The sequence below is a fragment of the Panthera leo genome, chromosome E3 (assembly GCF_018350215.1).
Source record: "Panthera leo isolate Ple1 chromosome E3, P.leo_Ple1_pat1.1, whole genome shotgun sequence".
Lineage (NCBI taxonomy): Eukaryota > Metazoa > Chordata > Mammalia > Carnivora > Felidae > Panthera > Panthera leo.
In genome coordinates, this window is record NC_056694.1 from 37,427,321 (window position 1) to 37,454,623 (window position 27,303).

The window sequence follows — 27,303 nt, forward strand, 5'->3', positions numbered from 1 at the left end:
TGAAGCTTTCCTCATCTGATTGCTCCCTCCCTGACCTCTCAGAGCACCTTGTTTTGATGTCTTCAACACAGACTATTATATTCGTCTCCCTAGCTGGACTATGTGCAGTTTGAGAACGGATATTGGGCTTTATTCCATTCTGTATATTTCCAGGCAGAGACCAAAACTTTACACGGTTGAACAAGCAAATGAATAAATGTTCCATATCTGCACTGTTCAATATGGCATCTACAAGCTACATGTGGCTACTGAGCCCTGGGAATCTAGCTGATCCCAAATGAGATCTGTTTCAAGTCTAAAAACACACTGGATTTCCAATACTTAGGGTTGGAAAAAACCCATAAAATATCTCACGGATAATTTTTTATACTGACTAAATACTGAAAAATAATATTTTGCACGCATATTGGCTTAAATGAAATATATTAGTAAAATTAACACCACCTGTTTCTTTCTACTTTTTTAAAAAAAGTTGATTTATTTATTTTGAGAGAGTCAGAGACAGTGAGTAGGGGAGGGACAGAGAGAGAGGGAGAGAGAGAATCCCAAGCAGGCTCTGTCCACACTGTCAGAGCACAGGCCGACATGGGGTTCGAACCCATGAAACTGTGAGGTCACAACCTGAGCTGAAACCAAGAGTAAGATGCTTAACTGACTGAGCCACCCAGGCACCCCACTTTTTACTTTTTTTTTAAATATGGTTAGAACTTTTAGAATTACCTATGTGCTTGTTTCTCAGCTTCTTTTGGTATAAACCATTTTCCACATGGCAATCATAATGATTCCTTAAAATGTCAACTGATCATAAACAGTGGAGTCTCATTATTAGTGGTAGTTATATTCTATGAAGTCACTGTAAACACTGGATTAGCGAGTAGTGAACTACCACTCCTAGGAGAAATACAGGGTAGGGTTCCTGCCAGCATCCGGTCACATTTGCATTAACCAATCAGTACATAACCATGTTTTATGAATGTTTCTATCTAAAGACATCTTATTTACTCTATGCTGCTGATTCAGTAACACTGAACTAACAGCCAACACCACTATAACTTATAACCGTAACAGTTTTTCTAACACAGGTATTTTCTCCTGAAGGCACATCACAGCCTTTCTGTGCTTAGGAACACTGGACAGTGCTTTGGGGCTATGCTCAGACACCATTTTAAACAGGAAAATCAACAAAAAGCGCAAGAAGGCAAAAGACGTGGTACTAAGCATACACAAAGACACGGCTTCACGGTATGAGAGCTAAAATAGGGCAGAATGTTGCCTTAACTGACCTCAGCTTGGCCCCTCCACCCCAGGCATCTAAAGCTTCTCCCATTCTGCGCACATTTGCAGAACTCACAGCACCTCCTCTCAATAAGCATTTGTTGACTAAATAATGGAAGGAAGGTGCACCTTGCTTGGACGGATGCCCTGGTGCCCGGAAGGTGGGAGGGAGCGCTAATTGGGTCCTTCCCTTAGCTTCCGGCTCCTCTTTCGCTGGACACGTCTACCCCGGCCCTCCCACGTGTGCAGCCTTCGCCGAAGCGCCTCTGCTCACCCTGACTTCACCAGGGATCGTCACGTGTTGCCAGAAGCCCCGCCCCCGCGCTGACCTCATGGCTCCGCCTCTCACCGTGACGCCCTGCTCCAAAGCCTACCCGCCTCCTTCTGACAGACGCGCGACGGCGAGCTGCGGAGGTGGCCGTTCCTGCTGCTGCGGCCGCAGCGGGTGCCGCGGGGTCGGTGAGTCGCCTCGGCTACTGGAGACAGCTTCCCAGGGAGCCTCCCCCAGGAGCAGGGCTGGGCGCTTGCGGCCCCCGGGGGGAGGGGGGATGACCTCGGACCGCGGAGCCCCCAGCCCCCGCCTGCGGCGCCTGCGCGGTGCATGTCGGGCACTGTGGTCTCCCCGGCCCGCGGAGCGCGCCTCAGGCGCACAGACGGACTACATCTCCCAGAGACCTTTGGGCGGGCGGGGGGCGGCGTGCGCGCAAAGCCCCGCGGGGCTGAGGGTCTCGTCCTCCCAGCGCCTGGACCCCGGCCTGTTTCGGCGTTCGCTCGGCCTCGGGCGCCCGGCCTCCCGAGGTAAAGGGTCCCCGGGGGCGGCGCAGCGGGAGCTGATGCGATCTAGAGCGGCCCTCGGGGTTTTGACGTCGCACCGTCGCTGGGTTGGCCGGCTCCCCGCGGGGCTGTGGTTCCAGCTTCGCCAGGCCCGGGCGGGCGCCGGGGCCCGGTGCCCTGGGGGCTGCCGGCCCGCTCTTCGGGGTCCTGCTCGCTCATCACCTCTCGCACATCCCCTGTAGGGAAGGTCGGGGAAATACCGTCTCCGGCTCTCCGCGGCGGCTGTGTCCTCGAGGAAAGGGGGTCGGGGGCAGGGTCCTTGTGACGGAAGCCCCTGCTGAGCTCCTCGGTGACCTTGGCAGGCCCGAGGGGCCCGCGCGCCTCTCCCTCCCCCGCCCGTCCCCGCTCGCCGACGTCTGTAGGTCTCCGCGTCCGCGCCCGGCCGGAGGCAGTGACCTGGCCTGGCTTTGAGCCCGGCTTCGTGCCGTCGAGGACCTCGGTGTAGTTGAACTCTCGCAGCTTTTTCTAGCCCGGCTTTGGGCACTCGTTCGTGGGTGTGCGTTTCTGTTTTCCTCTAAATGTTCCCAGGAGGCTTCTCAACAGGTGTCAGGTAAGGAGCTAGCGACTCTGAGTTTCTCCTGTGTGGGTTTGAGATCCTCTGCCTCAGAATCACCAGGGCAGGGCCTTTGTTAAAAGGGTTGGTTCCTGGGGGCAGCCCCCCCTCCCCCGGGTTCTGATTCAGCAGTTATGGGATGTGCCCAGGACTGTTTAATAAGCTCCCCAGCTAATTCTCAGTCACATTTGGGGTTGAGAAGCTTTATCAAAGTGAAGGACGGAGGTCCTGGGGCAGAGCATTTATACCCGGTTTGTATGTAACCTGGTCCCTCCTGCAAGGCGGCCAGTGCCAGGATAAGTGTGATCTCTCTCCTTGGCACTTTGTTTCTTATCTCCAGGCTGACTTAGGAGTTGGGTGGGAGGAGGTGTGCCAGCTCTGCCTTGCCCTCAATTCCCACATTTAATTATGAAGATTTTGAAAGATACCTAAAAGTTGGGAGAACTTTACGCTGAATGCCCATAGGCCACCACCTAAAATTTAGAATATTTTATTGGATTTTATCACAAATCTAACCAACAGGCCACCTTGTGTGTTTATGTATATCAAAGTCAGTGTGGACATCAGTCTGTGTCCCTCCCAAATAGTTAAACACATATATAATAGAGTCGTAGAATCTTGCATGTTGTTTTTTAACTAACAGAAGCCCTGGGTGTTGAAGGTTTATCTCTCTGTCTCCCACCCCTGAGGAGCTGAAGGAGTTTCGAGGTTTTTCCATAGGATGGGCCTGTGGAACCAGGAAAGAACTTTACACGTGCTCTTACAAAGACTTGGAAAACAGCGGCCCATGGCTCCAAAATCACTAAGAACAGAAACATGGAGTGTGGGATGTAGGGTAATATGTCAGGGACCAAAACTGTTTTGAGGGGCCACGAATGAAATGTATCCTAATAGATTGCTCCGGCATATCATGCCAGCCATAGTGATAGGTTGTCAGCCTGAATATTCTGTCTCTGCTCTTCACAGAGTAAGCTTGCTTGGTTTGAGCCTGCCTGTTTGGTGTATTTTCTAAAGCTCCAAGGGAACAGCGCTGCATAGCCCAGTTGACAAGCTTTGAGTCCCCTGGGCTGAGTACTTTGTTCTGTAGCCACAAACACCAACCCTTAATCCTTTCTGGTTGTCTGAGAGGGAGAGAAGTGACCAGTCCTGTGGAAATTTGTCTCCAGTTTCAGAAACACCATTCAAAGGGCATGCACATCTTTTTATCCAGGTAGGACACAGGGGACTGTGGCGGTTAGAGTCACGGCACCTTATATTGATGTCTGTGTCCTTACATGAATGGAAGAGGTCACGCTGGTGGGAAGGCAGCATGCAAGGGGAGCTCAGCAGCTAATGTTGGCCCTCAGTGGGGAGGAGAGAGGAGAGCCAGGCTCACAGGGGTGGCGTGAGGTTTATTATGCCTCCACAAAGGGACTTGGAAATGGAGTGTACAGAGGGGGAGCGTGCCAGTTTCTAGAACCCCACAGACGGCTTCCGGCTTCTCATCCTTGCAGTCGGGACTCCCAGGCACGTCTCCCCAGGAGATGGGAATACTGCATTGCAATTCAGTGCTGCAGAGGAGAGGGGCGCTGGGCCTGGGCCTGTGGCAAAGCCTCTCCCCGGAGAGGGCAGCCCACCCAGGGAGAGGCAGGTCTGGTTGCTCTTGAGCCTGCAGACCAAGCACCTCTCCTGCTCTGTGAGTCATCAGGTTCTGGTGACAATGGTGGGGTTCTGGGGCCAGTACTGTCTAGACTCAGCAGACCGTGCTGGGGGCACTTCTGTCACTTCCAAGCTGTGTGACCGGGCATTTGCCCTCCCAGAACCTCACTTGCTACATCTGTGATAGGTGAAAAGCAACACCCAGGTGAGATAGACCTGTGTCTGTTCTCACTAAAAGATTAGTGTCCCCTCATGGCAGACGAACTAAAACCAGCACAGAGCCATGCAGTGCAGGGTAAGGAAGTCCAGTGACCTGATTGCTTCCATAGAAGTGGTTGTGATGTTTTTTGGGAATGTCGGATCAATTTTCCAGAAAGCGTTTGTCATCGTCATTTTGGTGCTCCTTATCCATGGGTACTATGAGCCCCTTCGTGTCCCCTTTGTGATCTGGCCACTGGGAGCCCCAGCACCACTGATTCTTACCACGAGTTCTCATGAAGGTCCAGTAAAAACTGGGGATGTGCTGGATACATGATGTGTCCAATAAGTGTTGATTCAGTCTGAATTCACATCTTTTCCAAAGTCTTTGTTTTCCCTTGAAGGAGAAGTAGAGGCCAGGGAAGGCAGAGGAGGTAGAGAGGGCTGACGGTGTGTCCGGGGTGGGGTTTGGGGAGAATTCGAACCCTCTGTTCCTCCGGGAGGAAGTGAAACTTGTCACAGTCCTAATCAGTATTAAGGGCAAAGGTCTTAGAGGCTGGGGAGGCAGCAGCGAATGCAGCTGTGTTTGCAGGGAGTTCTCTTTGTACCTGCTTTGGGCCCACCTGGCAGCGTCCTCACCTGTGTTGCGTCTCACAGCTGAGGAATGATTCGGAAGATGGCCAGATACTGGCACAGCAGGGCTGAAGGGGGTGATGCTGAGGGGAACATGGGCTGTCCTCGCCTCATAGTGAAAAGTGCTCTAGGGCATTGCCTGTGACTCTAGAAAAGGGGTCTTTTGGATTTTTGACCATAAACAAAGGCACTTTCATCAGGAAATCAGGGACTCTATCTCTGCTATGGCTGTGTTCTGGCCCTGTGGCTGTGGGTGGTGGGCATTTGGGCGAGGAATAGCACAGGAAACCTGATTAGGCTGACCTCAACCCTCACGGACTCGCTTATTTTGTATACCCATGCCAGGGACTGGGCAAGGCCTGTGGGGACCCAAGTGGGAGAGCCCCCCCAGTTGCTCTGGTTGGGAGGTGAGTAAAGTGTGAAGGGAGTCACAGGGAAGGCAAGGGGTCCGGGGAGGTGTGTGGAGGTTGAGGGAGGGTTCTGGGTAAGGTCCTTTCATAGGGGTGGGGTTTGCTTTGTTTGGAGAAGAGCGCATTGCAATCTGGGTGGCTGCAGTAGAGTGCAGTGGAGAGACAGGGAACATGGGGCCAGGTCTAGACTCTTCCCCCTTAGACCTTGACCAGTAGGTGAGAAAGTGGATCTCAGACCTTTCTGAACCATGACATTGGCAGGGCTTGCCAGAGCAGGGCCAGAAAAGAGTCTGGAACACCTCTCAGACATCCGTCTTGGGGACTGGGGCACTGCTAATGACATAGGGCCTATGGGATGGGGAAGAGCCCCTGCCCAGAGTACCAGCCAGGCTGCATTACTTATCCACCGAGGCGGCCAGTATTTGACGTGCTTCCCAGCTTGGAGATACTAGCCCCAGACCCTGTCTGTGCTATCCGGGAGCTGCTGGTTCTGCTGGGGAAGCTGAGCCCTTGACCCTAGTGTTCTGTTTCCCCTCTGCTCGTGGTGACTCTGGTGTCCCAGGCCTGGAATCCCCACCCTCCTTCCTGCAGGGCCCACATGGCCTGAAGCCTCTCCAGTGCCCTGACCCACAGAAGCCCCTTCTCACCGGGAGCACCTGCTGTCCTGGGTTCTCATCTGGGTTTTGCTCAGTATCTTTTGCAAATTCTTCCTGAGTGTGAGCTAGCTTGGTCGCAGGATGTGCAGCTCCCTGAGGGCGGGGACCACAAGATGAGTGACCTCCATGGAGGGGCCCATGAAATGTTGGCTGAATTAAGGAGTCAAGAATCTAAGTCCCTTGAAACAAAGAAAAGACAGACTTAGATAGTGACAGCTGTGCTGGTAACGCTGGCCCTTGCCGGTCCTGGGAGAGTTCCTCACTGCTCCAGGCTGGAAGGCCCCCTCGGACCCCTTCTCACCTCTTGGACTCTTGGGGCATTCTCTGCTGTCTGAGGCTCAGGCCTCAGTTTCTGTCCTGTGTAGACAAGCTGTGGTTATGTGTATTTCTGTGTGCATTTACCTGCTTTGCCTGTCCCAATTCTCTGTGGCCCCACTCAAACTGGCCAAAAAGAAGGCATGCCTCCTAGAGGTGGGGGCTGAGTGCTAAGGGTTCCCAACCTCTAGCAGCCCCCTGTTGATGTCAGGACTTTGGGGACCCACATTAGTACACCAGGCATCGTGCAGGAAGTAGAGAGCCGTGGGACAAACGTACAACCTGATTTCCCAAGCCCTCCATCTCACTTGGAATAAAAGTGGATTTCCGCTAGCTGCCTGAGGACCTGGCCTGCCTCCCCCCGAGGGCCGGTCTCTCTGCCCTCAGCTCCTCCCACTCTCCTGGCACCCACGCTCCCCAGCCCCCAGCGTGGTGTGGGCACACTCCAGGTCTCTGCACTGAACCCTCTTTGCTTGGACCTTCTTTGCACAGCTGTGCACGTGGCCTGTCCCATCTTTGGCCTGAGGGCTGCCCACTCTGAGAAACCCTCCCTGTTTAAAATTGCATCCCTGTAGCACTTCCTTCCCTGCTCCGTGTGCCTCCATGGCATGCATCACTGTCTGACAACTGTAATCTTTACCTGTTTCTGTGTTCTATCTCCCCCCAAATGTAAGGTCTGTTAAGACATGTCTTTCCCCATCTTCAGGGCGTAGGTAGTGCCTGGCTTATAGGTGTGCTGGGTGTTGATGTATTGAAGAAAGTTGCATAGTGTGTCTGCATTTCAGCTGTCCTGTCTTTGTAAGGGCTGGTAAAGTCCTGAGGTGTAGGGACCATGGTCTGCGTGTGCCCTGGTGCTCTGTGAAGTACAGGTAATACATTGTTGAATACAGAGCTGAATTCCCAACTGAACATTCAGTGGCTGGGTTCTAAAGTCGGCTGGTGGAGCAGACACCTCATGGTCCACCTGCCCTGGAGAGGCCTTGAGTTGTCTGTGAGCTCAGAGGCTTGCAGGAACTGGGCTCCTGACGAGGCCGCGCGGGCTCCCGCGTTCTGGTCCTCCCCAGCCCGGCCTTCACGGAGGGAGAAGCGGGGGGACTGGTCAGCTCACTTGAGTTGTTTTCTCTTTCAGTTCTGGGTGAGTGAAATCCCTGTAAACTCATGGCGGCATTCCCGTGTGCGCAGCCCTCTGTGGGAGTGTGGGATCCACTGGAGCATACTTTTGAGTACGTGTGAGAAAAGAGACTGGGCTGAGACCGGTGCGTTGAATGCACGTCGGGCACGAGGCCGGACCCCTCTCCGAGAAGCTGGGCCGGCTCGCAGTCCGAGAGCAGCCGGGGGGGTGGGTGCTGCCTGTCCTTGCCCGTCACTGGCTGCGGCACTGCCCCCTGCCTCTGGTGGGTGTTCAGGTGATGTTTGAAGAGTAACGAATGTCAGCTGAGACTCTGGACTTTGTGATCTCTGATGATCTTTCTCGCCTGAAAGGTGGTCTCTAGATGTGTGACTCATAGAGAAGTATGCACATGGCCGTAAATAAGGCAACTCCAGATATAGTGTGAGCTCCCATTTTCCCAAGGAGAAGATCGAAAATAGTTCTTCTGTCCCAAGTGGCATGAGTAAACTCTTTGGGCCAGATGTCCGTTGACAGTGATAGGAATTTCGTTAACCTTCCATATACTATTTCTTGTAAGGTGATTCAAAATACGGGTTAGGTGTATTCCTCACTCACGTGCGGAGCACTTTTGTTCCCACTCTTCCCTTTCACCTTTGTGGACATCATGTCGTCGTGGACGCCAGCCCCGCCTGACTGGCACGCTTCAACTGGAGAGCGTATCCCTGGACTGTTCTGGTTTCTCAGCTTTTTCCATTGATCCTGCAACATAGCTTCTTACTGTGTGCTCCTCAGATGCTTGTCTCTGACAACATCCAACCATTGCAGTGGTCTCCAGGAAGAATTACTCATCTGCAACATGGCGACTGGTTTTGGCTTTTTTTCACTTGGTGCCATCCAGACGACCTCTAGCAGCATGTCACACTGGCACTGGTGAGGTTGTTGCAACTCCTGTTCTGCACCCAGCTGTGCTTTGTTTAAGATAATTGGGAGAATGCCCTGGAACAGGAAGGATGTAAATGATGTACGAATACTTCCTCACTGCCTGGGCAGGGAGACCTGGATAAGGTCTAGTTAAGCTCCCCTGCTGGGCCAGCAACTACGCTGTAGTCATTTGTGTCTGAAGTAAGATTCTAACAGCCGGGTGGCCGTGACTGTCGTGGCCATGTGGCTTGGTTGCACGTAGGGCCTCGTGCTTTTACATGGATCCAGAATGGTATGTCTTGACCTGAGATAACTGATTAAAATGGAGTCAATGCAAAGACTGCTTTGTGTCAGCTCAGTGCAGGCAGAGGTAAGGATTCTTTCTTTTCAGGGCTTCATGGTTGTCTAAGTAATGGTTCTGTAGATTCTTCCTGCTTCTAAAATTAGCTGGCCCTTTAGTTCACAAGCCCTGCCTGTCCGACAGGTGCAGATGACTGGTTTATTCATTGGGGGCTGTGGCTCTGTCTGTTTTCCACCCCCGTTCCATCCTCCTCCTCCTCTGGTCTGCGTTTCCTCCTCATCCTCTGTCAGGCTCCGGAGGCCCATCCTGCTGGGGGGCACCTTTGAAGGCGGAGGAGATGCTGGACCACAGGTCAGAGGCCTGGCCTGCACTACCAGCGCCTGCCCCAGCTGCTGGCCTCAGGCGAGCCCAGTAACCTTGTCCGTCTCGGTTTTACATGCATCCATTGGGCTTTTCTTCCTGCCCTCCTCTGCCATGTGACCTGCTGGCTCCCCAGGCAGGGTCTCTGAGGTTAGAACTCCCTTGGATAGCCTTTATGTTCCAGCTTACGGGTCCAGACCCTCAGTTTTACTGGAGGACGCAAGGTGCCCTGGTCCAGAGAACTGGCTCCTGCTAGCAGACTCTTATGGGACCAGCGTGAAGACCGTCACACCGCTTCTGAGAGGAGAGCTGGGAAATCGACAGTCCTCGGGTGTGCTTCTTGGACTATTGCTTTTCCTGTAGGCAAAATTCGATTACAATTGGAGGTATCTTTCAGGATTGAGGGGGAATATGCCTACATTTATGAGCCTTTTTGGGAAGGAACCAGTCAAAGGAGCCGCTCATCCTAGAAAAATTAGAAACTACAGGTAAAACTTTCAGTATGTGTGTTTGTATATAAACAAGTGATCCAAAATCTTATTACGTAGAGAAAACAATTCTTCACATTTGGTGTGTAATTTGTATGTAAATATATATCTTTAAAGTAGAATCACAGGGCTCCTGGGTGGCTCAGTTGGTTAAGCATCCGACTTCGGCTCAGGTCATGATCTCACAGTTCTTGGTTCGAGCTCTGCTCTGTGCTGACAGCTCAGAGTCTGGAGCCCGCATTGGATTCTGTGTCTCCCTCTCTCTCTGCTCCTCCCCCGCTCATACTCTGTCTTCCTCTCTCTTTCTCTCAAAAATAAACATTAAAAACTTAAAAAAAAAAAAAAGACAACCTTTCCACCTCTGAAATGGGTCTGTATCATGTTCTGGGGCGAAAAATATGCTGTATGGATAAACCACGTGGGTAACCAGTCCCTTTGGTGGAACACAAGATGTTGATACATACAAACACTTTGCATGTGACTCTTTGCTTACGTGTTCACTTATCTCTAGGACAAGTGCTTTGAAATGGAATTAGTCAAATAGAATGAAGAGGTAGCAAAATTGTCCTCCAGACAAGCCCTACTAACCTGCTCTGCTGTGGCCTGCGTGCTCCTGACACTCGGGGACTCAGAGTGGTTTGCTGAGGCTTTGACAAGAATTCAGCATGATGTAAATTGTACAGTTATTACCGTTGTCATCGTCACAGCTCCTGGAGATCTTACTGCTTTTTAGTTTAGACCCATTCTTTGAGTCCTATCTGTCTGCCTTTTGATTTTGCTTCTAAGAGCAACCAGTGTATTTTCTCTCTTTTAATTGTGGACTTCTCATGCTCTGCTTGCGGCTCCATAAATACAAGTGACATGAGCAAGAATTTGCGTTGAGCACCGTGTGACAGGCTCTGAGCTGTGTGCTCCTCCCAGCCTCATTTATGCCTCTGCACACGTCTGCGGGGGCAGGGGCTGCTGCTGCCATGTTACACATGAGAAAGCTGGGGGACCAGACGGCTGGTGTGGGGTCTGGCGCCCGGGCACCGGGTGAGGATTCTGTCCTTTCAGCTCGACCTGGGACTTGAGGGCGCAGGCCTCCCTGTGAAAGGGCACCGGTGATGGCTCGTGGGGCCATTGGCCTGGGCTGATGTACTCGCTGTTTGACGCGGTGATCGTGATCAGGGAGGAGCGTGCAGGCTGGGTGGGATGAGAGAGGCAGATGGGAAAACCAGATCTGCTTTCTGGTCCTTTCCGTGTCTTTAGCTTGTTTTGAATATTTAGAATTCCCCTGGCATCAGATAAGCCCCTATTCACGTGTAAAAATACGTCGTTCGCAGCCACCAGCGATGCTATCTGAGGGAAGGATTGTCTCTCATCCCGCCTCCATCGGTAAGAACAATGGAAATGGGCCACAGGCAGGATTTCCCAGGCCCTCTGGGGCTAGAACTTGGCAGCTCAAGGGCCTGCTTGGTGAACCTGTGAGGAGGCTAGAGAAAGCCAAGTCCATGGGAAGTCCACGATGGGAGCTTTTCATCTATGGACCACTTGTCGACATACCTTCAGCCTAACTAGCACTGTACCTTCTTTTAAAGCATTTTTAATGTTTACTTTTTGAGAGAGAGAGAGCGAGCGCACGCATGAGCCAGGGAGGGGCAGAGAGAGAGGGAGACACAGAGTCTGAAGCGGGCTCCAGGGTCTGAGCTGTCAGCGCAGAGCCCGACGCGGGGCTTGAACCCACGAACCGTGACATCATGACCTGACCCCAAGTCAGATGGTTAACTGACAGAGCCACTCAGGTGCCCCTAGCACTGTACACTTTTTTTTTTTTTTTTAATTTTTTTAACATTTATTTATTTTTGAGAGACAGAGAGAGAGAGACAGAGCATGAGCAGGGGAGGGGCAGAGAGGGAGAGAGACACAGAATCCACAGCAGGCTCCAGGCTCTGAACTGTCAGCACAGAGCCAGACGTGGGGTTTGAACCCATCAACTGTGAGATCATGACCTGAGCCAAAGTCGGATGCTCAACCGACTGAGCCACCCAGGCACCCCAGCACTGTATACTTTTAATGACACTTGTATTCCTTCCTTGAGAATAATCAACTTGAAATTTACCAGTCATGAGTAATTTCCTACTGTAGTATGAGAATTGCTGGAAAACTAGCACTTCTGTTTCTCTTTGATTACTGGAATTAGGTCTGGCTGCATTTACTTGGAAACCCAAAGAAACCAACTTAAAGCAAGTTTGTTTCTTTCTCACACGGAAGAGACTGGAAGTGGTAATCTCTGTGCCTGCGTGGTGTCTCTGGTGTCTCTGGTCTTCCACGGACTGGGCACCGTCACGGGTCTTTGGTGTGGCTTCCATGCCCAGGGTCACCTCGTGGTCAAGCATGGCTCTGGGAGCTGCTGCATCCATATTCCAGGCAGCGGACAGGAGGGCAGGAGGACGAAAGGTGGCTCCCCTCTAGCACCTTCCTGCCAGTCCTTACATCACTACTCTATGACTCACTGGCCAGAGTGTAGTCATGTGGTCACAGGTGACTGGACAAAAGGCTTGGGAGTATCTTAGCTAAGACGTTGTTGCCCTGAATAAAAATGGAGTGTGGTGGTCCACGTAAGGAAACTGAGGCTCAGAGAGATTCAGTAACTTGTCCAAGGTCCTACAGTCTGTCATAGTGGGCAGGATGCCATTGAACCCTGTGCTCTCAAAACTTTATTGCTGGTTGAGAAAGAAACTTGACATCTTTGTTCCTGAAGACTGAGTGGTTGGGGATGCGGGGCACCATTTAGGATCACAGGCCAGGAAAGAAGAGGCCAGGGCGCTGCTGTGGAGGTGCTGTGGGCTTCCCGGCCCTTGACCCTGCCTGTTGGTGCAGCTCCCCTATGGGGGTCCACGGTCTGTGTGCTCCAGCAGAGCAGCCCCCTGTGGCCGTGCAGCTTGAACGGGCTCCAGGCTGGGACCTGGCCACCCACAGCGGTGTGGCCTCTGTCCTTCACCCGTCACTCCCCGTCCAGCCGCTGCTCCCATCCCCTCCTTGGCCTGCTGGTCTCATTAACTCCACCTCCTCCTGGCTTGCTCGGAGAGCCACTCCCTGACCCCCAGAACGTGTCCAGTTTTTCTGTGCTTTCAAAGTCCCCTAGACTACACTGTACACTTTGTAATTAGGTTTGGCGTTTGGTGTGGTTATTTAATGCCTGTCTTCCCCTGGTCGATTGTGAGCTTCTGGAAGGCAGGGACTGTTATTTAATGCCTGTCTTCCCCTGGTCGATTGTGAGCTTCTGGAAGGCAGGGACTGTGCTGTCGCTTCCTGCATGCTATACAACTACTGTTGTGAACCGACAGTTGGTTACTCCCAGAAGAAGCACCGTCCCACCCTGCAAGGACCTCTGTGAAGTGGCGATCACACAGACTGTTAAGCCCAGCCCGGGGGGCTTGGGATAACAGAACGGTGCATGGTGTTGCCCCGGAAGTCTGTGACCGTCCCTGGCAAGTAAGTCCCCCAGTCAGTGACACCTCCCGTTGGCCTGGTCCTTCCGTGGCTTCTCCACATCCACGTCTCAGTTCTCACACAGCCTCCAGGGAGGGCAGGTAAGGTTGGGATGATGCACTCACGTGTGGGCCGGGCCTCCTGTGAGGGGGTTCAGCAGGGGGCAGAGCGGGCTCTCCTTCCCCCTTTTCTGGGTGGCTCTTGGACACCGAGAGGGTGTTTGGCTTGTGTACCCCGGGCCTCTAACCTTCCTGGGCAGCGGGTGCCCGTCTGTCCAGCACGTGGGAGGCTGCGGGCAACTTGGAAAGCTGAGTTTCCCCAACAAATCCCAAAGTCCTGCTCCAAGCCAGGTACCTGGAACATGCATCCTGGGGACAGAGGAGCCCCTCTGGGGCCAGCTGGCTTCCTAGTGCCACTGCTGCCGGGAAGGTGGTTCCTCCAGAGGGGGGCAGTGCGCAGGCCAGCCCGCCTTCAGAAAGGTCCCGCAGCTGCTGCCGCCCGGCCGCCCTGCCCCAGGCTTTCAGGCAGATGCCCAGAGTGTCCGGGCTGAGCACCCTTTCCAGGGGCGTCACTGCCTGTGAAGGTGGGCCCTTTGGGAGCAGCCGTCTGGTACCTCGTACATAGCATCTCTTCAGGAGTCCCACGGAGCAAGTGGCCTCAACTTGGCTCTGTCACCAAGGAACTCTGCAGGACTGAGCTACTCAGAGGGGGTTTGATTCTGAGACACCCCAGGATCCTGTGGGGAGCACACACCGGGACCCCCGCAGTTGTAGGGGCAGGAGCTGTGTGGCAGAGATTCCGAGTCACCCCAGGATCCTGTGGGGAGCACACACCGGGACCCCCACAGTTGTAGGGGCAGGAGCTGCGTGGCAGAGGCCTTGGTGCCTGTTTCCTTTTCTTGCCTGTTGCAGGTTGTTCAGAGTGAACGATGATAATAGGTGCCATTATTCGGTGTTCTGTGCTAGGTCCTGAGCTACTGCACACACCGTTGACCTTAAACCTTGCTCCAACCCCCGAGGTAGGCATGCTTTCCTCTATTTACAAACTCTGGAATCTGAGACACGGTGAGGTCACACAGCTGGAAAGTGGTCAGCTGGTGTGAGCTGGTCAGATGCTTCCTGGAAAGCCCACGTCCCTGGGCGGGGCGGGCTCACCGGTTCGGCCACTCCGGCTCTCCCAGCTCTCCTTGGCCGTGGACCCCCTTCCAGTCTGCGGGCTCCCCTAGCCCAGCAGTACTCAAGCGGTGATGCGTGCGGTCTCCTGGAGGCTTCCGGGAGTCTGACGGTCACAAATCCAGTGACGCTAAGATGTGGCATCGCCCTGCCCAGCGTGCTGGCTTTGCTTTTGTGGCGCAAAAGCAGCGAGGACACCAAACTGCTGTTGGGATTCTGTTCACCACACCCACAACTCCTACGAGAGAAAGCAGTAAAAATGATTAATTTTATTAAATAATCCTGACCCTCGAGTACACATCTTTTTTTTTCCAACGTTTTTTTTTTTGTTTTTTTTTTTATTTTTGGGACAGAGAGAGACAGAGCATGAACGGGGGAGGGGCAGAGAGAGAGAGGGAGACACAGAATCGGAAACAGGCTCCAGGCTCTGAGCCATCAGCCCAGAGCCTGACGCGGGGCTCGAACTCACGGACCGCGAGATCGTGACCTGGCTGAAGTCGGACGCTTAACCGACTGCGCCACCCAGGCGCCCCGAGTACACATCTTTTTAACATTCTACACGATGAAACATGTGACAGATCAATGCACACACCAAGTATGATAGATGCCCCAGGAAGAAGCACATGTATAGTCATTTGACTTGTGAGCTGAACTAGCTTTTTCGTGGTGCTCCACGTTTCCTTAAAAGAACGACTGATATACAAACCATGGTTACCTAGGCTTGGAGATTTAGTGGGCATTTTCTTCAAAATGAACAGTGAGCCCGCTACTTCAAGGAAAACAATTGCCCTCTGTTTTTAGAATTGTCGCCAGTGATAAATTTGTTCTTCTGTTTGTGGCCAATGATAAAACGAACTTTCAAGGGGAAGTTAGAATTATGGGAAACTTGTATCTGCCACTGTGAGCTTGACAGTTTCCCATTAGTTACAGACTCTTCTGATGAGATTGGAGGTGTTAACGGTGTGATTTGGGTGTGGGGAATGCTACGTATCGTAAGGTGTGTCAGCGCTGTTACCTCTACGTAATTGGGGTTCCGTGTTTTCCAGATGAGCCACGCGTGCCGTTAGAAGCCATGCACGTGTAAAAGAGCCATTCGAAATGCAGAGTAGAAGAACGAATTGTTAACAGGCATGGGAAAAATTCCCTAAGGATTCAGATTCCATATTGTAGCTAACCTTTGAGAAGGTACCACTTGTCAGGTTTGGCTGTGGTATGAAAGAATGTCCACAATTACGGATCTGAAAGGACTATTCAAATGCCCCTCCCATTTCCAGATACTTATCTGTGGGAAGCTGGATGTTCTTTAGTACTTCAACCAAAACAACATAGCACAGCCGACTGGAGGGAGAGGCAGACAAGAGAACCCAGCAGACTTCTCGTAGGCCAGAAATTAAAAAGGATTCCAGACATGTAAAACAATGCCAGTTGTCTCATTACAGTTGTTTAGGAAGGTAGTTGTTTGCGAAGGTAGTTATTTTAACTATTTATGTTGACATGTAATGCATTTATTGTTTTTTAATGAATTAATAAATACTTGTAAAAAGTCCTCATTTTTCATTTCTAGTATGGCAAGTATTGGTAGACCACAAAAACAAAACCTTTTTGGAGTCCTCAGTAATTGAGTGTGAGGGAGTCCCGAGACTCAGAACATTAGAGAACTGCTCTTGCAGGCCCCTGGGGAGACTGAGGCCACAAATTCCTCCTTCTGGGCACTGTCCTCCACCTGTGTCTCTGCCTCCTCCCCCTGTGCCCCTCCTCCGTCCTCCAGGAGAGCCCTCTCATGCAGAGATGGGTCTTTGCACCAGCCATTCTGTCCCTGCCCTGGGTCTGGGGTCCTGTGGGGGCAGGGCTGGGTAGCTCTTGGCGGTGTGCGGGGGATGGTTCAGGTCTGCAGGAGTGTGTCCTGTGGGCCTGGGCCCGGGTCCACCCAGCTCCCGTGGGAAGCCCGCCTTGGATCAGCAGCAGCTTCTGCAGCAAAGGGTGAACAGTTGGGAGCACAGTGGAGCTCAGAGGCATTTCCCAGGGCCCCGAGGTCTTGTGCTTGTAACTCCTCCCTGTGATGTGAGGGGACAGAGGAAAGCAGCTGAAATCGGTGCACCAGGAGGTGAATGCCTCCTCTGTGTCACCAGGGACCAAAGCTGCCCATTGCTGCTGTGTCCTAAAAGTGTATTCTTTTCAAGATTTTAGCCAAGCAAATAATACAGATACCTCTTTGTTTAATAGATGTGTGTGTGCTTGCGCATGTGTGTAATGAAAGAAGTCTCACCTCTCTTGACCGTGACTGCCAGACTTCAACCCCAGAGACGATGATCTTGGTCTGGGTGTTTCTTCTCTGTCTCTTTGGTTTATAACGGTGCACACGCAGAGACAGATAGCTACACCTGGGTGGGTTTTGCTTTTGGGGGATGTAATTATAATTCACATGCCATCCAATCCACCCTTTTAAAGTAAACAGTCTGGGGTGCCTGGATGGCTCAGTTGGTTGAATGTCCAGCTCTTGATTTCGGCTCAGGTCATGATCCCAGGATCGTGGGATCGCGCCTCAAGTCAGGCTCCATGCTGAGCGTGGAGTCTACTTAAGATGCTCTCTCTCCCTCTGCCACTCTCCCCCGATTGCAGGCTCTCTCTAAAATAAAGATAAAGTGCCCAGTTCAGTGGCTTTAATATGTTGAAAGAGCTCTGCCACCTTCACCGCTGTCTGATTCCAGAGCCTTATTGTTCCCCCCAGCAGACGTGTGTTTTGACCCTAAAGGGCTCTGCTCCCCTGCACAGTGAGTCTGCCAGGCACGTGTCATTATCACTGTTCATGCAGCCTGGTCAGGAGGCAGGGGTTCTAGTCCCAGGAAGACCGAAGCTCACAGAGGGTCTGTGACTCGCTCAGGGCCACCGGCTTCAAGGCCAGGGCTGACTCCAGGCCTCCACACTCTCCATGTATGCCCTGTTTTCCCGTTAACCGGTGACTGACATGAGGCAGATCCTTGCCGTGCTGTGAATGGGAGAAGGGGGTGGGGTCTTGGGTTCTTGCCTTCCTGCCCCCACATTGGAACCGTGTCCTGTCCTTGGAGCTATCCCGTTCCTCATCTGCTTAAAGTATTGTGTTGGATGCAGACAGGGCCTGGGATTGGTGGGGTGGGAGCAGGGGTGGTGAGGCAGTAAGACAGTTTTGCTTGGTTTCATGGCCCCACAGCCTAAAGCCCCTAGCAGGCACCTCAGGACATCATTTCTTTCCTCACACCTGGGGAAGCCTCACTTGGCCCCTCCAGCTCATCAGAGGAGAAGCAAGAACCTGTCCATGGGCATTAGGCCTGATTATTCTCTGTGGTACGGCTTAGGGTGGAACCCATCTTGGGGTGCAGGGCAGAAGTTTGTATTCTGCAGTGGGCTTGCGCTGAGTGCCAAGTGGGGCCAGGCTCCAGTGGCTGCTGGTCCAGCAGGTGGCACTCAGGACTCCATGGGGCTGAGGGAAGCTGTGGGCAGCTTTGCAGAAGGGGCCTGGCTCTGTGCCCGGGAGATCCATGCCGTCCCCCCAGAAGCCTTAGCACCTGCTGCCCTTGGGAAAGTGAGATCACGGCAGAGAGGCCAGCCGTAGGTCCACAGACAGACAGACGTGGAGGTGGCTTTCATCTCAGTTTAGGGTGACTTGAGTAATTCCATTCTACGTGGACGCACAGTGGGTCCTAGCCTATGTTGATTGTGGGTGTGGGGGCCAGGCTGGGCCTCAGGTGGCCCCATCCTGTCTCTCAGTGGGCCAAGGAGCACGTGCAGGCCTGCCCATGCGTCTCTTGCCAGCGACCACTCGGGACCTCTCTCCTGGGCATACCGCCCCCGTCCTTTGGGACTCTACTGAATCTGTCCTCAGCTCCCCAGGGCCTTACTGTCCTGTGGCAGGCCATGGCCCTTTCCGTTCTAAGGGTTTTCTTGACAATCTCAAGGAAATGAGTGTGCAAAGAATCACAGTGGACAGCACGGGGGGTGCTGCAGGCACAAGGTGTATCTTACAGTCCACAGCACCTTCTCAGGAGTCTTGAGCCTTCTAATTCATGAGCCACCTGGCCCAAGCTGCCTCCCTCCCCCAGCCAAGGTCAGGACTGTTACTTCCAGGGCAGCCTCAATCCTGAAAATGCAGTCAAGGGGACACTGATGTCCTCTGTCATTTTGACTCGAGGCTCCTGTGACCAGGTGCCAACCAGTAACCTAACCTCCACCCTGCACACATTTCCAGATCCTGCTTAGTTTCAGCCTCTGGAAAGCAGTTCTGTTTCCCAAGGGTCATTGGCTTGTAAAGTAGGAGCTGTTGGGGCTGGGGCATCACTTTCATCCGGGACTAAGTGGGAAATCCCTCAGTGTCCCTAGACCTTCACTGGAAAACAGGGAAACAGGAACTGAAGGCTAAAGAGAAGCCATTGAAAACACCTGACGCTGTGATTGTAAGGATGTGTGACCCTAGGTGTGACAGGAGCGTGCTTACTTTCTCAAGGTGGGGGTGTTAGGAGGGCTGCCCCGTGGGACTGAGGGGGACAGGTTAGCACCCGTAGCAAGCACCCCGGGAGTGTCCAGAGACTGCCTCACCAGGTCCTCACTCAGGAACATCTCTTGGACTTCTGAGGTTGTGCAAGGTGTGGGGGGGTCTGTGTTCCTGGAGTACACTGCCCTTGAAGCCTGCATGGGGCCTGCCCCTGACTGGGGTGCCTGCACTGTGACTCTGTGACATGACCACTTCATTTAAGAATTGTCCTTTTTGGGGGGCACCTAGGTGGCTCAGTTGGTTAAGCGTCTGACTCTTGGTTTCAGCTCAGGTCATGATCTCACGGTTTGTGAGATTGAGCTCCGCATCTGGCTCCACGCTGACAGCACAGAGCCTGCTTGGGAGTCTCTCTCTTCCTCTCTGCCTCTCCCCTGCTCACTCGCTCTGTCTCAGATAAACAAACTTAACAACAAAAAGAATCACCCTTCTTGTGAGATGTGCTTTGGCTCACGGAGGGCACCTCTGCTCCCGTATGGAGTCCTGGTGTCCTGGGTGCCCCGTCTCTCTGCCCTCACACCCGTGCGCTGCTGGGGACCGAACTGGGAGACTGAGAGGCCAGTCTTGGGTTTCCAGGACTGCATGTTGACTTCACTGAGCTCCCAGGACCCCTGGCCCCCAGACCCCCCTCTTCTGTTGGGAACTGCAAACCGACGGGGACAGGGTCTGGCGGCCTTCCCTAGCCTCTGGTGATACATGCTCCGACCAGGGTGTGATCTCAGATTACACGTTTGCATTTGTAGCTTAATTTGAGCAGTGTGCATTTTTATTGGAAAACTGTTGTGCTTTTGGACATGTGGGTTGGTTTTTTTTTTTTTAAGATCATAGCAGTCTTACAGTTTTTATTACACCTCACATGATGCAGTTTTGTGGCATGCACATTGGTTTTATATTGGGAGGTGCTGGGGGGTGGAGATTGAATTCCAGAAAAGTTGATGATCCGTTTTTCAGAAACCTTTTTCCATACCGAAGGGGCCTACCCCAGTCTCTGCCACAGGTCACAGTTCCAGAAGGCAGCTGGAGGATGGTTCGGTTTGGATGTAGAGGGGAGGGGAGGGAGTAGGGGTGAGACAGGGGAGCAATAGAGCCCTGCTGTGCAAGGGAGGCATGGAGGCAGGTGGTGGTATGGTCTGTGGCCCGAGTGGCAGTGTCCCTGTGCACACTGCAGGTGTCCATGTGGCTGGCAGCTGTGCCTGCTCTAGGAACAGCAGTTGACTCAGTCGGGTGGGTACCAGGGGAGGGCCTTGCCCTGTGTGGCGGGCTCGTGCCATCATTATGACGGTGGAATTCCAGAAGCAGAATCTCGTGCCCTCAGAAACCATGGAATTAGATCTAGATGGTGAAAAGGCAGGCCACTCTTGTGTCTTCAGAGGTGGCACAAGTGTGCATGTGGCCCCGGGACACGGGGGTGCCTGGAAGACCCAGACTGGTTCCTCTCTCCCAGCACCCGAGAAGCTCTTCTTCCTGGCTGGGTCCCTGGTGAGCTGGGACCTGGAGATAGACAGTGGTGCCACCTCAGGGGCATCCCAGATGGTTGTAGGATAGGAGTTTAAGGCAGGTATTGGCCCATATCAGAGAGACTTAGTGTAATACAGAGTGTTCCGCCGACGCAAGTCAAGTCTCTTAAGGAAAGCTGCCTTTTCCTGCCATCGGGAGGGCGCCTGGTGGGCTGGTAAGGATCCCCAGGCCCAGCACACACATTCCAGTCCTGCCTAAGCGGACCTCGTGTGATGCCCTTTAGAGACTCTGTGGCCTCCCTTTCTTGACTGTGCACTATTGAAATTCTCCTGCAGGCAGGGTTGGTTGGTGGGAGAGTCGTGCCAGGGTCCTAGACTCGACTCTACCTCTTATATGCCATGTGACCTCAGATAAGTCTCCTCCTCCTCTTATATGCCACATGACCTTGGATAAGTCCCCATCATTTCTTGGTTTCCATGTCTTTAAAGGATTATTAGAAGTAGCAACTCAGTGGGGCTCCTGGGTAGCTCAGTCGGTTGAGCGTCCGACTTCGGCTCAGGTCATGATCTCACAGCCTGTGGATTCGAGCCCCCGCATCAGGCTCTGTGCTGACAGCTCAGAGCCTGGAGCCTGTTTCAGATTCTGTGTCTCCCTCTTTCTCTGACCCTCCCCTGTTCATGCTCTCTCTCTGTCTCAAAAATAAATAAATGTTAAAAAAAAAAATTAAAAAAAAAAAAGTAGCAACTCAAAAGAACAGGTCATAATATATAAACTCTTGGGAGATGTTCTGCTTCATAGTGGTCAAAGAAGTAAGTAACCAAGTTGTCATTTTAACATTACAAATTAGCAATTAACAGTAGTATCCAAAGTTTGTACTGTAACTTGCCATCATCCTTCCCAAAAAGCACAAAGTGGCCATACCCTTGGACCTAATAATTTCACTTCTGACAGGTTTGACCAAAGGAAATAACCCAAGAAAATGAAAGAGTGTTAGCCAAAGGTTTTCTGTCTCGCTCTCTTTTTTTTTTTTTTTCTGAAAATAACAAGAAGCCTTCTAAATGCCTTAATAAGGGTTGGTAAACCGTGATGGGCCCATTTTAGGGAATATTAAAATTGATGGTCGTGGTGTCTTGTAAGATGGAGAAAATACACGTGACACATATTAAAACCGTCACACCAGCAACTATATAAAAATATGGGTGACTGCATAAGACAGGCAGGGATATACAGAGAGACTGGCTGCGTGAGATCGGGCAATTTTTTTTTTAATGTTTTATTGACATAAATATATGATTTCCCCATTTAATGTGTGAGCTTCACTCTTGTATTTTTAAAATTCTTTATTTTGAGAGAGCACAAGCTTGAGCTGGGGAGGGGTAGAGAGAGGGAGAGAGAAATAACCCTAAGCAGGCTCTGCATTGTCAGTGTGGAGCCTGATAGGGGCTTGAACTCTAGAACTGTGAGATCATGATCTGAGCTGAAATCCAGAGTCAGGCTTAACCGACTGAGCTACCCAGGCGCCCCAATTCACTGGTTTTTAATATGTTTTGCAACCATCATTACTACCAGTGTTGGCAAGGAAACCAAAAGGAAACTCCGTATTCATCACTCTCTGCCCACCCCCACCTCCTAAGCCCCGACACCCATGAATATGATTCTTGTGTCTGGATTGGCCGGTTCTGGATGTGAGGAATCACACCGTATGTAGCCTTTTGTGTCTGGTCTCTTTCACTGAGCGGCCTGTTTTCCAGGTTCATCCAGGTTGTAGCATTCCACTGTGGGCACACATCAGCACATGTACAGTTGGGCTATTGACCTATCAGTGGTTGGATGCTGTCAGTTGCGTACGTTTTTTGGCTACTATGAAGAATGCTGCTGTGAACATTGTGTACAAGTTTCTGTGTTTTCCCCGTTCTCCTGTATACACACCTGGGAGGGGAATCACCTGGGTCATGTGATAATTAACTGTATTAACCTTTTGAAGAACCACCAGGCAGTGTAAAGGTGCTGTGCTTTCGTGTGCCCCACCCCCAGCAGTGTGGGGGTTCCAGTTTCTCTACATAATACTTGTTACTTTCTCGTTGTGGTAACAAGAAATGTTACCTCATTGTGGTTTTGACTTGCATTTCCTTTTGGCTAGGTGTTCAGCTTCTCATGTACTCATTGAACATTTGTTTTTATCTTTGGAGAAATGTGTATTCAGATCCTTTGCCACTTTTTAATTGGGTTTTTTTGTTAATGAGTTAGAGTTCTTTATATAGATATTGTAAATACAAGTTCTCTAGCAGGTAGAGGATGTGTAAAAATCTGTGCCGTGTGCAGTCTCTCCACTTTCTTGGTGGTGCCCTTGAAACCCAAGCTTTTAATTTTACTGATAACCATTTTATTTCTTTTGCTGCTTCGACTTGGTCTCTCAGGCCCTGCCACTGATGTGTGAAATTTAACGAGGCTCCAGGCTCCCTCTGCCCCTGTAGGGTCGTCTGGGGCCCTTCATCCCCATGTGGCTCTGAACTTCACTCGTGGGCCTCTAGGACAGAGATGGTTTCACTGCATGTCTCTCTGTCCTGTTTAGAGTTAGTTCCTATTATTTTATTTCACTTAAAAAAACATGAAGGCCTACTTCAAAATGCTAATTTCTAGCCTTCTATGCTGGGCACAGTGAAAAGGAGGGGCCTTGCTGAAGGAGACAGGATGCCAACCCAGGGCAGGAAGGCCCCAGGTTTCCCGTTTCTCCCCAGGGCCCAGCAGCAGGTGCTCAGGGAGCCTTGGGAGGGAAAGAAGTGAGGGAAATGTTTGACTCTGCATCTTCTTTCCTACCCGTCCTCAACAAGCACAAGGGCCTCTGTGCCGCATGCACAGCGGCTGTGAGAGCTGGGGAGTAGGGAGACGCCTGTTCTCATTTCTTCCTGCAGTGGCTGTGGGTCTGTGGGGGCCAGTCTGAGCCTGCTGGGGAGGGACTTGGGACCAGCAGCGGAGAGGAAGGAGACCTGAGTGGGTGGGCAAGTGGGAGGGTGCTGTGCTGGGAGGGGCGGAACCAGCCCCGAATGGGGGAGGGGGTGTGGCTGAGACCTGCCTGTTCTCCCCCCGCCCACCCCCCAACAGCTCCCCAGAGGCCTGCGTGTCTGCGTGGCAGTGGAAGGAGCCTCTCCTGCTTCCCCTTCTGAGTGCCTGGGATTCGAGGTAACAAGTCTCCCAGATCCTCTCCCACAGGCAAGCCACGCAGTGCTCCGGCACGGAGGCAGCCTGCTGCCGTGAGGGAGGGAGGGAGGGTCTGCCTTACCATGTTCTGCCCTCACAGGGCACCTTTGCCCTCTGGCTCAGATGCAGGAGCATGGGTGATGGTGCAGGATGGTAGCTTTGGGCCTGGCATATCCTTGGCAATGGTGGGGCATCTCCAGGGCCTAGAGGGAGCCCACTGACTCCAAACCCCTTTCCTGAAGGAATTAGTCCTAGTCCATAAGCCCTGTCCCCACCCAGAGCACGGAGATTTATGTGGAGGAGTAAAATAGACTCGAGCTGCAAGGGCAGGGCACACCTGTGGGAGCACTCACGGGAGGCTGTGTGCTTGGGCTCCGAGGACGGTCACAGGACGATGCCTGACCAGCACGCAGAGGCTGGGAGCTTGGTTCACGTCTGGGTTTTTGTTCCAGGCCCAGGAGAAGCAGCAGAGATGTCCAACGAGCCACCCCCTCCTTATCCTGGAGGCCCCACGGCCCCCCTTCTGGAGGAGAAGAGTGGAGCCCCACCTACCCCAGGTAGGGCTCAGTGCCCCTGAGGGTCCCAGCTCCTAGAAGCTGGTGCCTGACTCTGTAGCCACTGCCCTCTGAGCTTCCTCTTCCTGCCCTTCTCTGTCCAGGCTGCACCTCCCCAGCTGTGATGCAGCCCCCACCAGGCATGTCGATGCCCCCCGCAGACATCGGTCCCCCACCCTATGAGCCACCAGGTCACGCGATGCCTCAGCCCGGCTTCATCCCCCCGCACATGAATGCAGACGGCACGTACATGCCTCCAGGTAAGTAGGATAGGGGAGCACAGGGTCTGCCCTGCCCAGCACCCAGTGTGTTATCTGGGCTGCCGTCCACCCTTTGGTGTAGGCAGGTGGTCTGCCTGCCGTGTGTTGTCTAGTAAGGGGGGGGGGGGGGTGCCTCTCGGTGTGGACAGTTGGGGGTGGGGCACAAGTGTCCTAGATCAAGGCGCTGCTGTGCAGGTATTGTGGGCAAACCATGTGAGCCCTGGTTCCTGCTGGGGGTAGGGTTAGCTCCTGGGAAGGCTCCTCAGGCCTGTGAGAGGTACTGACTCATGGGTGCTGCAGGGGCCTCTCCCTGCCAGGGTGTGGAGTCTGGTGGAGGTCTGGGCTCCTGCTCACCCAGCAGTTCTCCAGAAGGACTCCTCAGGCTGGAGAAAGTACCAGGGCTCTTGCACAGGCGGCCCCAGGTATTTCAGTGCAGGATCTGACGCTGGTGGGAAGGAGAGCCCTGTGTGCGAGAGGGGCTTGGGCTGGTGTGCGGCAAGGCTTTCCCTCCTGTGGGACACAGCGCCCCGTCCCCTTTGTGCCAGAGGCAGGGAGCACACACATGAGGTGGAGACCAAGGAGAGATGAGGCCTTCTCCCAGCTCTGCCATGTCTGGCTGGACCAAGTAGCTGCTCTGTCCTGGTGCTGCTCACAGGGTCGGGACCAGGAAGGGCTGGGAGACTGTCATGGTCACCTTGGCCTAGGACCTGGTCCCTGAGGCCTCATTTTGTGTCCTGGGGTCCTTGGGGCCTTGTGCTTACCTCTCACGTGGGGCAGGTGGCAAGCCAGCCATGTCTTTGTTCTGTTTTCTGTGCCATTTCAGGTTTCTACCCTCCTCCAGGCCCCCACCCACCCATGGGCTACTATCCGCCAGGGCCCTATCCGCCAGGGCCCTATCCTGGCCCTGGGGGCCACACTGCCACAGTCCTAGTTCCTTCAGGGGCCGCCACCACGGTGACGGTGCTGCAGGGAGAGATCTTTGAAGGTGCGCCTGTACAGACGGTATGTCCCCACTGCCAGCAGGCCATCACCACCAAGATCTCCTATGAGATTGGCCTGATGAACTTCGTGCTGGGCTTCTTCTGCTGCTTCATGGGGTAGGTGGTGTGGGCGCCTAGAGGGTAGGGGCTGGAGTAAGCTTGGGTGCCCTCGGTGCCCTCAGTGCCTTCTCCTCTGACCTCCGTGCCTTCCCGGTCTCTGATTCAGGTGTGATCTGGGCTGCTGCTTGATCCCTTGCCTCATCAACGATTTCAAGGACGTGACGCACACGTGCCCCAGCTGCAAAGCCTACATCTACACCTACAAGCGCCTGTGCTAACGGAGCCGGGACTGGACTCCCTGCTGTCAGTCTGGCCCCCTGTGCTTCTGCTCCCCTTGCTCAGTGGCTCGCTTCCCCGCTCCCACTTGGGGATGGAAGCCGTTCCACCGGTCCCCTGGAAGTCCTGTCCTTTTTGGCTTGCCCTTCCCTGAGCATCTGACTCTTCGGCAAGAATTCTGTTGGATTTAAGGCCAAGGGCCAGCGAGTGGCAGGGGGATGGCACTGAGCCGCATGTTGCTGGTTTGCTTGGTGTTTGTGATGAGGAAGATAAACTGGGAAGGGTCTCCTCGCACAGTCTCCCTGCTGGGGTCTCTCTCATTCCTCTTCTGTACAAAGTATAGATTTGGTCCTGACTCTCCCTGGGACCAAAAGCAGCCAGAGCAGAACTGGGGCCTGCACTGGGGCTGTATCTGTAGCCACGGTTATTTCTGATCTGCTGGGCCGAGAGTGGGGGAGTGGACCCAAGCAGGACAGGGACATAAGGCCTGGCTCTGTTTTGGGGTGCCAGAAGTGGGCATGAGTATTAGAAGGAATGACTCTGGCCCTCAGAACTTAGAAACTCAACACCTTTTCCAAGTGCCCAGGAGTCACCTGGGGCAAGGTAGAGAGGTTAGCACACCTGCAGGTAATGGGGTAAGCACTTATGGCTCCCGCTTGCCAAGAAGGGACTTGCCTCTGGCCCCTGCCCAGCTCCCTTTCTGGCCACCCCTCCACAAACCCATCTTTGCTCGTGCCAGAAGGAACACCCAGGAGCCTAGCCCATCTGCCATCCTTGCTGTGTGTGGGCAAGACCTTTGCCCAGGGGCTGGCGTAGCCCGGCCAGGACTGGAGGGGACGGGGACCGCTTTGCAAACACGCTCAGATTTGCAGTGCGTTCATGGATCCTCTTCCCAGTAAACGCTGGGCCCCTTCTCCTGGCTGACTTGCTGTCACTGTGCTTGTTTCAGCAGCAGGTACTGCAGCAGGAGCAGCTGTGGCACTGGACTGGGACAGGCTGGGGATGAGGAAGGAGCAGCCACACGTGGCGGAAGTGCCCTGGTGGACACCTGCCCTGGGCCTGAGCCCACACTGTATTTCCTGGTTTGTCTGTGAACTTGATCACGTGGACCGCTGTACCCACTGCCCCTCTCCTCGTCTCGCACTGCCACTGCATGGCCTCCTGTCACTGTGAATCATGGCTGCTCTCAGTTTGTAGTTTCTCATTAAATTGGCCCTTTCACTCCCCTGCCCTGGGCCTCTGCTCTCTCGCCTGGCTTCCTTCTTCAAGGGAAAGAGGGTGGGGCTAGAAGTGGTCAAAGGGCAGGGGCTTGAGTCCTCAGGGTCTTAGCACTTATGACGCACTGACTGCCCAGAGAAGACAATAAGCCACTTGGGAATCCAGTGTGGAGGTGGACGAGCCCTGGGATATATGAGTCCACTTCACTGCACTGTAGGGTCACCATACTGTCTCTGATCCTGGTCTCACCCGTCTCTACACCATGGCATCTGCCCACACGGTCTGCAGGCTGGAGTCCCCTGGCTTGAGCTCAGGGTCATCCCACCCTGCAGGCAAATACCCTCGCTCCCTTAAGCAAGACAGCAAGCCACTGGGGCTGAGGCTTCTGGTCTGAAGGCTAATGGGAGGTAGGCAATCGGCCCCCAGGTTGAGCCAGCT

The 27,303-nt window shown here is 53.3% G+C and overlaps 1 protein-coding gene across 7 annotated transcripts; it reads left to right on the plus strand.

The window, feature by feature from the left end:
• The first annotated feature begins 1,459 nt into the window (after positions 1–1,459).
• On the plus strand, positions 1,460–26,877 carry CDIP1 (cell death inducing p53 target 1). 7 transcript variants are annotated; one of them, XM_042922813.1, is made up of 7 exons: positions 1,460–1,734; positions 23,422–23,499; positions 23,970–24,074; positions 24,176–24,331; positions 25,155–25,428; positions 25,538–25,674; positions 26,597–26,877. In XM_042922813.1, the coding sequence occupies exons 3-6, from the start codon at positions 23,990–23,992 to the stop codon at positions 25,647–25,649; spliced, it is 627 nt and encodes a 208-aa protein (XP_042778747.1). In that variant the 5' UTR covers positions 1,460–1,734; positions 23,422–23,499; positions 23,970–23,989; the 3' UTR covers positions 25,650–25,674; positions 26,597–26,877. The 7 variants fall into 7 exon arrangements, with proteins under 7 accessions (XP_042778747.1, XP_042778746.1, XP_042778744.1 ...); XM_042922812.1 differs by having other exon boundaries at positions 26,600–26,877; XM_042922810.1 differs by lacking the exon at positions 1,460–1,734 and adding exons at positions 1,816–2,073; positions 9,603–9,693 and having other exon boundaries at positions 25,538–26,877.
• The last annotated feature ends 426 nt before the right edge of the window (positions 26,878–27,303 follow it).

Excerpts from the sequence above, each read along its gene's own strand:
- CDIP1 (XM_042922813.1), top strand. The coding sequence starts at position 23,990 with ATGTCCAACGAGCCACCCCCTCCTTATCCTGGAGGCCCCACGGCCCCC. Across the intron at positions 24,075-24,175 it reads TGGAGCCCCACCTACCCCAG|GCTGCACCTCCCCAGCTGTG; the intron begins GTAGGGCTCAGT and ends TTCTCTGTCCAG. Across the intron at positions 24,332-25,154 it reads CGGCACGTACATGCCTCCAG|GTTTCTACCCTCCTCCAGGC; the intron begins GTAAGTAGGATA and ends GTGCCATTTCAG.